Source organism: Poecilia reticulata, linkage group LG21 (assembly GCF_000633615.1).
Source record: "Poecilia reticulata strain Guanapo linkage group LG21, Guppy_female_1.0+MT, whole genome shotgun sequence".
Taxonomy (NCBI): Eukaryota; Metazoa; Chordata; class Actinopteri; order Cyprinodontiformes; family Poeciliidae; genus Poecilia; species Poecilia reticulata.
In genome coordinates this window covers 8,453,742-8,467,873 of record NC_024351.1, presented here as the reverse complement: position 1 = coordinate 8,467,873, position 14,132 = coordinate 8,453,742, and the positions used below count along the sequence as shown (strand labels likewise).

The 14,132-nt window shown below is 37.8% G+C and overlaps 1 protein-coding gene across 5 annotated transcripts in view; it reads left to right on the top strand.

Moving 5' to 3' along the window:
- The window catches only part of grm1a (glutamate receptor, metabotropic 1a), a 45,675-nt gene extending 35,263 nt beyond the window's left edge, over positions 1–10,412 (top strand). For 4 of the 5 annotated variants that reach the window (XM_008397735.2, XM_008397734.2, XM_008397733.2 and 1 more), the window contains 3 exons: positions 1,019–1,145; positions 2,478–3,414; positions 8,614–10,412. In XM_008397735.2, the coding sequence (XP_008395957.1) occupies positions 1,019–1,145; positions 2,478–3,414; positions 8,614–9,427 (1,878 nt within the window). In that variant the 3' untranslated portion in view covers positions 9,428–10,412. The remainder of the gene's footprint in view (positions 1–1,018; positions 1,146–2,477; positions 3,415–8,613) is intronic. The other variant, XM_008397737.2, reaches the window with a different exon arrangement.
- The last annotated feature ends 3,720 nt before the right edge of the window (positions 10,413–14,132 follow it).

Genomic DNA, 14,132 nt, shown 5'->3' with positions numbered 1-14,132 from the left:
ATAGATATAGATATATAGATATAGATAGATAGATAGATAGATAGATAGATAGATAGATAGATAGATATAGATAAAATTGCTTTTGATAAAATGTATGAACGCTATAAGTCAAGTCAGCTCAGCACAAAGTGATTTACATCATAAAAACACAAAAAATGAAGTCACGAAAACATCATTCATCAATCGAGAAACCAGTAACAAAAATTACATTTTGTCAAGTGCCATCATCAAAATCACTAATACACATAAAATATAAAATAAAATGTTGTTTTGCTTAAAACTAGTTATTAGTTTAAGTGGTGCATCTCAATAAAATATACAGTATTTACTCTTCCGGTATTCTGTACAAGAATATGTTATTAATATTTAGTAAATACTGATGACATAAATATTTATATTTATTAAAGAAATGCATTCTAAGTTTTGACTACTTAATACAACCTTACCTGGTTTTAATAAGTAGTCAATGATGTAACCTTACAAAGGTTATTCCTGAATTATTTAATTTTAAATTATGCCACATATCACACACATATCCCAGTGATACTGGGACATTTACCCTAACTGGACTAGGAGAAGGCCAGTTTGCCTCACTGAGTAATAATCAAACTGGTTCTGTGCCCAATTTCATGAAATACTCCTGCTGGGGATGAATAGTTTCTGTTGTTGTACACTGAGCTGTCCTGAAGGGAGGGTTCAGCCTCTCTCTGTTGGCTGTCCCATACTTCTTCCTCTGTCTGCTTTGTTTCTTGCCCCATTTATCACCCTGCTTTGCATATCACAGCGCTGCTAACAGCCTCTCTGGGAGCCGGATGTAAGAGAGCAGTTGGCCTTGTTTTCCAAACACTGTCTTTGACTCCAAAAAAAAAAAAAAAACACAAAAAAAATGCTTGACTTTTAAATTTTCCTTGATGCAAATTACGATTTTGTGCTTCTTAAAGTGTGCTGCGCTTTATGTGGTGATTGGATTAGGGTTGTGATTGGTTGAGACAATGCCTGTTCTCCATCTGGTACACAGGTGATAAGGAAAGGTGAAGTGAGCTGCTGTTGGATTTGCACGACCTGCAAGGACAATGAGTATGTTCAAGATGAGTTTACCTGCAAGGCCTGTGAGCTGGGATGGTGGCCCGACGAAGATCTCGCAGGTAAGAAAATCTTGCTAAACTATTTTTAAGCCAGATATGGACATACACTGTACAAAAAGATGGAAAAAAAAGGCTTTTTTCCCTCATTGTCTGACATTAGATCTGATTAAACGTCTCCTGTTTCGATGAGTCGGGATTACTAATACAAAATGTATGTGTTTACTGCAAAATCTCAGATTTTTTTAATGTAAATTCTCTTTAAATATCATTAGCATTTGATTGAATTTCCTTTTAAACTGTAAAAGTTTTGTCAAATAAGTCATGCCAGATTTCTTCTGATGTCACCTTGACGTCAAACAAGGAAAATGTGTCTGATGTGCTAAATACACACCGAGGTGAAAAACAGTTTGTCTCTAATTTGTGCTGTTATAAAAATCATTTCGGCAATAGTGTCTGATCTAAAACAGGATATATTTAGTTTAATTTGAATATAAGTTACAAACGTTATTGAACAAATCCATAATAGTTCACCTGTTTCAGCTACTGTCAGGCTAATCCTTTACCTGATGTGAATAATTAGGTAGATGGAATAAAATACAAACTATTTTATACTTTTACAGATCACTCTTCTTCCTGAAGGGTGATCCTCTCATTGCTTCTTCGAGCTCCTTGTTACTTAAAAAAGGTGATGTTGCTCGCTTCCTTGCTCCCTGCTCTTCACCTTGTATCTTGGTGGTTGTTTTGACAGCAATTTATGAAGTTGAGAGGAGCTCTCCATTCCCAGGTGTAAAATCCCATTACTGCCACGAGAAGCCTGGGAACACACTTCAGCAGTGTGTTGAGGAAGAAATTTCCCTTTCACTCTCATTACTTTGAGAGAAAAGAAAGGGAAGGGAGGGCACTTGGTTTACTTAGAAGGGTTTCTTTATTTTAGAATTGTAGCTGAACGGATCTAGAATTGCAAATTTAAGTTTTTCTAAAAAATAAAAAAAAAGCATGTTCTCTCAGTGTTAGACAACATGGACTACTTTTAAATGTCAGATTTCTAATGATTTGACATGTTAGGCGTCAGATCAAAAGTGGGCTTCACAGTGAAGTCATTTTAATGCTATTAGCAGAAGCACATCATTTATGGAGTGTTAAGCTGGGGAAGTCGAGGGATGTCAGTTTTTTTTTCTCCTCCAAATTAAGCTCTTCAATATTCCTCCGCATGCTAGATGACAAGCATGCAACTAGTGCAGTTAAAGCCAAGCCGATGCCAGAACACTATACCACTGCTGATTAAGAAATTTGTCCAGGAACATGTGAGAATCTTTACAATGGCTGTTAAGAAACATGTCCTTCTGCAACACGTGCATGCTAATACGTCTTTGTGCTGTAAATGTCTTTCAGGCTGCCAGCCCCTGCCTCTGAAGTATCTTGACTGGGCCGATGTGGAATCCATCGTCGCAGTTGTTTTCTCCTGCGTTGGCATCCTGATCACCTCCTTTGTCACCTTCGTATTCATCCAGTACCGCGACACGCCTGTGGTTAAATCCTCCAGCAGGGAACTCTGTTATATCATCTTGGCAGGCATATTCTTGGGCTACATCTGTCCGTTCACATTAATCGCTCGTCCCACCGTCGCCTCCTGCTACCTGCAGAGACTCTTGGTAGGCCTCTCTTCTGCCATGTGCTACTCTGCTCTGGTGACTAAAACAAACCGAATTGCTCGTATTCTGGCTGGCAGCAAGAAGAAGATCTGCACCAGGAAACCGCGCTTCATGAGTGCCTGGGCCCAGGTCATCATTGCCTTTATGCTTATCAGCGTGCAGCTAACTCTTGAGATAACGCTCATTATTCTGGAGCCTCCCGAGCCCATCAAATCGTACCCAAGCATACGTGAGGTCTACCTCATCTGCAACACCAGCAACGTAGGCATGGTGGCGCCGCTGGGCTACAACGGCCTACTTATCATGAGCTGCACCTACTATGCCTTCAAGACGAGGAACGTCCCTGCCAATTTCAATGAGGCCAAATATATTGCCTTTACAATGTACACTACCTGCATCATCTGGCTTGCCTTCGTGCCAATCTATTTCGGCTCAAACTACAAGATCATAACCACGTCTTTCTCCGTCAGCCTGAGTGTAACGGTAGCGCTGGGGTGCATGTTCACGCCCAAGATGTACATTATCATCGCCAAGCCAGAGAGAAACGTCCGAAGCGCCTTCACCACATCCGACGTGGTGCGAATGCATGTCGGCGACGGGAAGTCTGCGGCTCAGTGCGGGAGCAACAGCTTCCTTAACATGTTCCGTCGGAAGAAGGCGATTTCCGGAAATGCCAAGTGAGTAATTTTTTTTGATATTTGTGAAAATTGTATCATGTTCAGTAGCATGTATTCAAATTAGAAGATACTGGTGCCTTCCCCTTTGAGCTTGTAAGTCAGAATTTGCTTTCATTTATCTGAGACTCCCAGGAAGGGATCGACTGTCCAAGGCATTTTCAAATCCCAGATCTTACTTTGGAGGCATAACTGAGGGATTTGCAGTATAATTCAGCACCAAAATGAAATAAAAAAATTAGAAGTCTACCAACTATTTTTCCAAACGACATGGATTTGTGTAGTTCTTATAAAGTGCAGTCAAAGGGAAAAGTTTGCATGAACATCATGGACATAAATGTTATGAAACTACAAAACAGAAACACACGCAGAGCAGTGTGCTTTTAAAAACATATTCTTTAGGCCCATCTGTAACAGAACTGCTCAGTGGCTGCTGGTTTATCAAGAACGCAACACTACGCTGGATGACTTCTCATGAAATTTGGCTTAGCATATTTTACATAAGCTATTTCAGGTAATGGCTTTGAGTTGAGTAGTCTTTTAGAAATTCCTTAAAGATAAATCTCTTAAAAGTAATAATCCTCTTTCTCAGATCTGGATTGAGCTCCATTTACTTTACCATTGCAGTGCTCAGTGTTGGTTAATAACTTCTGTGAAACAAACTCTTGTCTAACGGGTTGATTTGCGGTCATTCGGTGGAAGTCAAAGAGACTTGGGAAGCTGACACATATGTTTGGAGTGGACAATTCTACAAACCTACATTTTTAATTCATAAGATTAATCCTACTTTATATTTCCCAATGAATTAAAAACAAATCAAGCCACGACATCCATGTTCATGATGTATGTATGTAAGCTTGTACGTGGAATAGTTTGAGTTCTTTTTGTAGATCCTGTTATTGCTTTTACTCCATTAACTTGTTCACATTTATTTACCACAAACCACAAACTTCTATGTATTTTGGGAGAGATTTTATGTCACAGACCAACATGTAGTTGAGTGAAACAGTGAAGTCAAAATAAAAGGAAACATGGCTTTCCTGATCCTGATTTAGCCTAATTGACTCTGATACCCATAAATAAATCCAGGATGACCATTTAGAAGTCACCTAATTGGCAAATAAAGTCACAGGAAACAACTAACTTGTGAAGGCCTCCAATGATCTTTTGAAAGCCCGATTTTCAATTCGAGCTTTTTTTCTTTTTCCAAGGACAAATGAGAACAATCTTTCCTGGATAGGCGCAGCTACAACTGTAGTAAAACGTGGCTCTACAAACTATTGTCACAAGAGGTTGGTGTGGGGATGAATGCCACAACTGTTGGATCTTTTCATTTTCAAGAATTATGAAAACAACAAGTTGTTTTTCTTAAACTCCAGAATTAGGCAGCTCTTTCTGTTGGTCTGTCCCATTAAAAATCCAATAAAATGTTGTGGCTGTAATGCAACAAATTGTAATGCAACAAATTGTGAAAAAGTTTAGGGTGTGTGAAATTATAACAATTTGACTTTTGGTACTCTAGTCTTAGTAATGTGAAACTGAATTTATATATATATATATATATTCTTTTTTTTTTAATTAATTTTATTTTTATAAATATTTTCATAAGACACATCCCCCTCCCCCTGAGTTCTAAAGTATTAATGATGAAATTAACTTCCATTTATTATATTACACACACACAAAAAGAAATGAGACTGATTTTACAGATTTGAAGCGAACTGGCCTTTACTTCATGTAAGTGTTTATTTGAGAACAGATGTTACACAGTCAGTCAGAATTGCATGTAACTTTTTTGAGCTCCACAGCAGTGACGCGTGGACAGGTGACTGAAGTAAGGAGTGGGGCAGAGAATGAGACTGATCCTAAAATGTTTAGGTGTTGTCTCTAAATCCTTGCCATGCATCCTACCTAACATTAACCTTAACCTTTTACTCATCTACACAAGCTCTGTAGTCCCAAGGCTGGCAACTGCTGTGGCAAGGGGGCTTATTTGTCTTCTTTACTGGAGGGCTGCACTGTCAGTGGAACTGTTTTCATTTTTGACATTCGACGAAGTGGCTGTTCAGAAACTGCAATGTATATAAAAAAGCAATGTGTGCTATTCAAATTCTTAATTCCTTAAACCATTCCCAGTTTTCTTTGCACTTTGCTTTGAAAACACTGAAAACACAATTAACCTTTTTAAAGTTATTTTGAGCAAAAGTCTTCCTTTAGTGCTTAAAAAAGGATGGGAAACAATAAGATGACATGTCCCACCTAACACAGCTGTGACACCACTATTAAGGTGTGTTTTATTAGTCCTGTTGATGCAGGGACAAGGGAAAGCTGTACAGCCATCTATCTCTTCAATTGGGATTTTTTAGTGAACTTGCATTTCCGAGGTTAGTGCTTAGCTTAAAGTCTGAGCAACCCCATCACTCTTCAATCACAGTCAATGAAGACATTTGGTCAAATATTCCACTGGCAAAATCTGACAGGAAACAAACGTGGCAGTTAATATCATTTATTTTTACGTAAACGGACTTGGACTGTTTGAAGTGCAAGACTTCTTGCAAAAAAAATGGGTAGTGATGTACTCAACAGAGCACATTAGAAATTGCAGTGTTTTAACATTTGTGACTTTTTCATTAGTGCATCTTCAACAATCGCCCCTAACATGTTCTGTTTGTGGGTAATAATGGTACTTTCCTCTCTCCTTACATCACAAAACCTGCAAAACCTGAGTGGAATCTAACTAACGATTGCGTGATTGTCCAAAACATTTTAGGTGGTAGTGTCAAAGGATTCACAGTTCAAGGTGGCAGATACAATCTTGAATTTAGTCTTAGCTCACTGTTTCCTATCTGATCATGCATCCAAAGATGAAATAAAAAAACCTATAAAAACAAACATGAGGTCTAGATGTGAAGAAAGGAAGTCCTGTCTTTAGTATATGTTTGTTGTTTCTGATGAGCTTTTGAATAGAGCATGCGTAGTGGCATCAAGGGTTAGAATCCACGGTGTTCAGCTGCATTTGGCAAATCCACGGATGTTCTTGGAATGAAATATTCATCATCTCGGTGAACTCAGTGGTCTGATAATTATGAGCCACATTACTAAGAAAGTAGGGTAAATCAATTTCAATTTTAGCTTCGAGCATCCGTCACGTCGAAGTGAGAGAATCTTCATCAGTGCAAACTCAGCAGAGGATTGTGTGAGATCGTTCTTATTGGGCCACTGCTGTAATATCTGAGTCACATTTAATTCAGTTCTGTGGCAGTGGAGTGTGCAAGCTGTAGCAATTCATGCTGCAGAATTATTTTTATTTGCACATTGGTGGGACCCTAACTTTGACGGTGTTCAGTCGATGCCCTTGTTGTCCCTGAGATATAAATCATTCAAATGGTTACAGCAAGTCTTCTTGTGGCCTCTTTCTTATAAGTGCCACTGTTATATGAAGATATTAAAGCTTAAAGTTGAAACAAATCCAGAGGAAGACCCCAGTGGGGCCCTGCAGATGACGAAATATGCGCTAGCTTTGTGGTAAAGCCCACTGCAGGGCGGACCTGGAGCATTAAATTCATTCCTATAATGTCTCATAAAGCAGCATCTGTTAACTTTCTTATTACTTTAGGTACGTTAATGAGTTCATCTTTCCCTCTATGTGCTGCAGGCTTCCAGTATCAGAGGAAGCAGCTGCACCACTAAGCCATCGCCATGCTTCATGGTGTTCTTTTCAGCCTTCATTCTTTCTTCTTCAGAGACACCGGCCCTAGTGCCGCTTTTGGTTCATCTCTAATTCAGAAAGAATATTTGCGTAGTTGTGAGCACAGACTTTTCTCGTATTTTTTGTTTAGTAATTTGTTTAGCATCTTGTAGTTTGGAGCCTCTCAGCGTTTAGTGGAAACTGAAACCTCAATTACTGCCGCCACCTAGTCTTGCTGTCAGTCTTTTGCAGTCAGTTGAGGGTTTCTCACCAGCTGACTACTTATAGGTCTGGTAGATAATCATTATTGGTTTCATCTTTCTGCCAGATCCAGGTGGTGTAGCCACCACTACTTTAATTTTAAACTTGTGGAACATGACTCCGTTAGAAGGTTTAGGAGTTTTACTTTCTTATTGGACCCTCTTTTCTCGTTTTGTGCAAGCTATGATCTCTTTTCAGATTTCTTTTATAGATTCTCCAGACCTAGCCTTATCTCTGACATGCCATAAAACATTGTTGAATATAAGAGACGGAGACCTTGATTGGTTGCATCAGATTTGCTAAAGTTTGCTCTGATGAAGAAGTATATTCGTGTGGTTGAATAATTTCATCCCAAAAAATTGCCTTTTATGTTGAATGATTCGTAGGCCACGTATAAATGTTTTCAGAAACAAGAAAATTGTTCTCTTAAAAATGGTAGTTCAGTCCAAAGAAAAACTGTTGCAGACCTTTAGAAATTTGGACAAAAATCTTGTTTACGACCACCTTGGCTACTTGGAAGTAAGATAGAGATTTGAAGTCTTAAGAGATTCTTGAACAGCAAAATTTTAAGTGAATAGGATATTCTAAATTTTTTTTACTTATTATTTTGCATTCAGCTACAAAGCAGTTTGCCTGACTAAAGCATGCCAAAGACGCATCACTCCCTCGATTATCTGGTCACTTCGGTGTTTTTGACACTGCAGCCTTCCAATGAGGAGACCTGCCGCCCTGCTGCTTTTGGTTTATACTGAATTAACCTCACATTTAACTTTTCGCAGCATGTACACCCTCCCTGACCAACCCTCAAACTAGTCACATTAGAGCCAGTCCAAGCTCATTCTGAACTAAGCTGTATGTCTTTGACAGGCCAGTTCAGGGACAAAAAAAATAAAAAATCTGAGCAAATGCATGCCTCCTATTTTATTAAAGCCAAAAAAAAAGGAATCGATAAATGAGTTGGATGGCTCCTAATTCTTTAAATGAGGATCATAATGCTGTCTGCAGCGCATTATGAATCGCTGTTTGTTGAGCCTCTACGTGTAATGCTCCTAGCGGCTCACCAGCTAGCTCTCACAGCAAAGCTGTTAATGTCTAGTAATATGGTTAGAAGTATTTTGACATGCACCAGAAATGTTAAAATGCTATCACCCTGTTGTGGTACGTTGCTGCTGTTGTGTTTAGCTGTTTGTTTTTTTCTGCCTCCACCTCCTGGTTTCCTTTGATAGTAACTTGGGTCTTTATCTCATTCATAGTTCTAATGGCAAGTCTGTGTCATGGTCTGAATCAGGTCCCAGACACCCTCCGAGGGGGGGGAATGTGTGGCACAGACTGTCTGTGCATGTGAGGAAACAGGAAGCCGGCTCGAATCAGACAGCGGTCATCAGGCCCCTAACTAACACCCCCGACCCCCACAGTTGTGAGCCCTCCACCGGCAACCATGGCACAGACCCCCAACCTCCACAGGACACGCCTGGCACCAAGCCGCCTCCGTGCAATAAGGCGGAAGAAGACGACCAGGGGGATGCACATCGCCCCCTCTGGACTCCGACTTGCTCGGAACAGACGCAACAAGGACTGGAATTTGATTTAGATGAGCCGGCTTCTAATTTGCCCTGCGACTTGACACGCCCCACCCGCGAGTGCTTGGAGGGGGCGTTGTTGAACACACACAGCTCTCACGTTCCTGCACTAAAAAGCTGCACTTCCTTTGAGCAAATTCCTGCCAATGAGCCTTTGAGCCTGACACCCTCTCAGTTTCCTTCAGACCCAAGACTGGGGGAATTTGAGGACGAAGGGTCTGAGGATGAGGAGCTGGACCTCTTGCACAGCTACATTTACGACGCCAAGGAGGAGGGGGAGGGGGATGAAGGAGAAGGTGAGGATTTAACTCCAAATAAGACCATTCTGGAAGATTCTCTGGCTCTGTCTCCCCCCTCTCCCTTCAGAGACTCGCTGTGTTCAGGGGATTCGGCGAACGGCTCCCCCATCATCGATTCCATGCTCGGTAGCTCGGTCTACACCTCAAATATCCTCCAAAACTTTGCACACAGCTCCTCAACACTGTGAGAGCAGAGCCGGCGAAGTCAATGGACCTTTCTTTAGAAACATCCAGATACACACAAACTGCTTTTCAAATTTTTCATTAGGTGATTTGCTCGCTTGAGTTTATTTCTTTTATTCGTAGGTGAGTTAAAAAAAGAAAAAGAAAAAAAGAGAAGCTTAAGGATAAATATATGAGGAATTATTTACTGTAAAAGCGCTTTTGGAAAAAGCTGTTATTGCACATGTTGTTTTTTTGTTTTTTTTTTCAAGAAGGAAGAGTGCCAAAACCAATCAGAGGCTTGTGCTACGAAGCAGGTTTATTGGCTTATTGAAGTAGTTTAGGCTTCCAGATAAGATTTCTACAGATGTGTGAATAATTTAAAAGGACAGAGGTGACTGATCAGCAAAGCAGTGTCTTCTGTCTCTCTCTAAATTTGTTTCAATGAGATGCTGTTCATAAAGTGCATCCCACCAGAATTGATATTTATCTATACGTATAACACAGACTGAAGCATCCAAAGTTTTTGCTTAAATATTAAAGAATCTTTAATTACATAATGTGACGTTGTAGATCCTAAATGACTGAAAATGAACTTGGACATTTACAATACCCCATTACCTGGAATGTATGATTTTTAACTTGAATAGTATTTAGGGTAAAGTGTGTGGAACAATCATTTTCTTAATATTTCAGTTTTCTCTCAGGTCTCAATAACAGGAAGCACCTGCCCTGCAAACACTGGATATCCGACTTTTAAACATATTAAGGGAGTATTAAAACATTCTTTTACACACATATTTAATTTCTCACTTTTCAACTACATGATCTTGCTTTTTCGATTAGTGGATCTCATTTGGTCTGACTTCAGGTACCACCAACAAACCTTAATGACAACACATGACCTAAATGACGTCAACTCCTCAACAATTTGGAATAAAAATATGCAATTTGGACCTTACATGGTAAAATGGGTTGATACAGTATACACACGCACACACACGCACGCGCATCCCCAGGTTGCAATCTGAACATAATAATTCTGCAGAGTTTGACAAAACATATAGTTCCAAGATTGAACCGCATATAAGGAGACTATGCTCTGCCAACAACAGTAGGCTATAATCCACACACACACACACACACACACACACACACACACAAACACCCCCACACACACACACACATTCACACAAAAAGAAAAACGGTGAACATTTTCCATTTAACACTAAATTACTTGCATTTTATTTAAAACCAACTTACTTGTTTGCCTTTCTGAAGTAAATTCAGCAGCGCTTTCATGCTCAAACATGAATTTAAATTCCAAATATTCCAACTACTGAGAATGAATTTAAAAACAACTAAATGTTCAGTCCTTATCCACGATGCTAAAACTAACTGGTTTTAGAGGACAAGACAGGTTTACTTCTACCGTAACATCCATACACATGACAATTTGAATGATTTAGAGGAAAATAAAATAGTAGAGGCAAAGAAAATTACAATAAGGTCTTAGGCTACATGTAAAGATTAGGTGCATCGAGGATCACATAAAGTGCAAATGGAAAATAGGTAAATACCCAACACTTGCTAAAAAATGAATTGATAAACGACAAAGTCGTCTATTTTCTTTTAATTTTAAGTTTTGCATGTGGGGCATATTAAGATAATGCAATATGCAATGATAAATTTGTACTTTAGTGATGTGGCATTGACATCAATGCGTTTATAAGTCTTTGTGTTGAACATACTGAGCTTTATTTTCTGCTTCTTCATTGTCGTTGATTCTCTGACACCAAATCTGTCAATCTCATAGGAAGGGCAGACTGACCAGGGGTTAGATGAGATAGATGAGCTAAAACCAAAAAAAAAAACCCTGCTTTGTAGTACCGGCCTCTTCTTTCAAGCCAAACGAACACTGGAAATCGTGATAGAAGACATAACTTTGGTTTTGATGGTGCAAACAAAAGGTCTAGGTAAGAAAAACTATTTTATTGAGAACATAGAGATGTAAAGGTACTTAAAGATCACAGTTTGGTTTGTACCTCGTCTTTAACACCAGATGGGAGAACACTTTCAGTATGGTGACATTGAAGGCAACAAAAGTTTATTTATTTATTTTAATATACATTGTACCTGAATACAAGCTTCTTGCAAATTTTCCATTTTTTATTTTAGTTTTCTAGGTTTCACTTTTCAGGGTTTGACTTGATTGGTATTTGAGCTCAAAACTTTTTTTTTTTTTTTTTTTAGCAAATCTTAAAATAATACTGAAACTGGCTTTCCATTTGGTAGCTTGATAATGCATATTTAACAGTTCTTTTAAGAGTTTAACAAATTTAAATCAGTTGAAACTTATTTTCTTTTTAAAATGTACTAGGTTATTCAAGATTTTTTTTTTTTATACATTCGAATGAAACAAACAAACTGGACACATTGGAGTTTTAACTTTTCCATATTTCTCCAAAGTTGAAAAAAAAATGCAATTTAATAACTTCTGAACTTTAAGATTACTTAGGAACCATGAACCTAATATTGTTCTTGTATTAAAATTAGTGGGAGGATCAGCACAACCTTTGGATAACCTTAGTTTCTACTATCTTATATAAAGCTGATGTGCTCGATGAAATGCTGATGAGGGAAAATATAATGTGGCTTTACTGTCTTACAAATCTGTTAAAAAAGGAATATGGTTGGAGACACATACCAAAAATGATAAATATGAATTAATGTGTCGCTATCCTTACAAAAAGACAAATTTCATGTCTTTGTTAGAATAAATGCATCTCATTCTTGTCTGGATCAGATGAGTAAATAAATCTCAGCTGTGTTAAAGATATTCTTTTGTTAGCTCATGTAACCTCCAATTGTTTTGTCTTGAGACCTAAGCGAGACTTTAATACAACAAAATATTTAGAAATGTGCCAAACATTGGTTACATACTAACTATTAAAAGCTCTCAAACACCAAAAAACGATAAAAACTGTCATTCAGTTGAAGGCTTGAGCTGTATGATATGCATATCATGTACCAATCCCTGGTTTTAAATCTTTTATATAAATGATCCAATGACGGTGATAGTGTGATTGTAGATCGTGGCATTGCTATTGATACAGTTTACACTAAATTATAGCCCTGGGAATGAGTTTAAATGGCTCGAAAGGTGATTAAAAAAAAAAATCAATGTTTTTTTCCTTTTCATGCTGCGCTGGTATTTTTCCACGTTTTTCAAAGTTTTACTGTGTCATTGTATTTGAAACACAGTACAAGTTGTACAAGCTCTCAAAGTTTGTAATACTGTTAAAGCCATCAATTGCTTTTTTTCACACAGGTGGTATGTTTGTAATATGGATAAATGTTTATATATTTAGAATGTGAACAGAAAAAAAAGTTTATACATTTTGAAACTGTCTGCAGATGCTGTGTGTTTGAATTTTTGGTAACTTTTAAGCTACCTTGAGTTAACTGTATCCTCTTGCTTTCTGTAATGGGATTATACATGTTTCAGTTTCGCTTAAATCTTGCTATAAACTTAAGTAGTTCAATTAAGACTAGATTTCTTACCCTTACTTTTTTAAATCTCTAAGATGGAAAACAATTTTAAAGTTAAAGGACTACATGGTACATACTGTAGTGCAACTGTATTGTATTTCCAAATGTTTTTAGTCGAAAATAGTGTAAGCTGTTTAATGAATTAAGCTGATGTAAAATATATGAGGTGCCACCTGTTTTAACACTGTTGAATCTAGAGTGAAATAGGCCTTCATGTTTTGAGTAAACTGGACATGAACAATGCTGTAAAAATAAAAGTTATTTATATCTAGAAGTCTGGTCACTGCCCACAATTGCTTTCCAAATTGCTACAATTTACACATTTTGAAGTGCTTATGTATATTCTATTTGAGCCATGTTTCCAACATTATGGTGTTAAATGTAACTTATGAGGTTAGTACAGTAGTCTTATCAATTATTATTACATGGATATCTGTATTTATTCTTAATTATGGAAGGATTTGTCCTCCATAAAAAGTCAACATAAGTGAAGAAAAAAAACAACTGAGAAGACAGCTTTGATTTTATACCATCATGACAATTGCAGGGACTTGGGAAGTAGATAACATATCCAAAAGCCATGGTCCAATAAACTCATATTTACATTTGTACACATGGCTCATAAAACATTTCCCAAAACTAATAACTGCTGTGTCAAATCACACAGCCCCATGTATAGTCCTTTGTTGACTTTAGTGTACTTACAACAAGGAAGAGTACACTAAATTTGGGCAGCATTAACTTCTTGATACATCTTCCTTAAAATACACCACGGCATGTGGTCAAGATCCTTTAAAGGCTATGTTGTCTTTTTGTTACCAGGAACACAGAACTGTGCGAACCTGTTATCATTTGTGCATAAGGACAGTACCAAAAAACATCCATTATAGAGGAGAAATAAATAAATTATTAATATTAACTCATAAGTTCATTAAAGCGGGAGAAATATTAAAACAATAGGATTTGGCATTACTTTCAAAAGTCTTTGTATGAAGTTTTCAGTTTGCTTTATAACATTTTTTATAAACAGAAATGCGCACGTAGACTCATAACTTTCCCAAATGTCGCCTATCGGTTCAGGAAATAAAAATAACATCACGTTGAGGAGACGATTTGGCTTTAGTGACTGATTACCGGGGAGCAGAGAGCGCAGAAAAAATGTCTCATTTATTACAATAA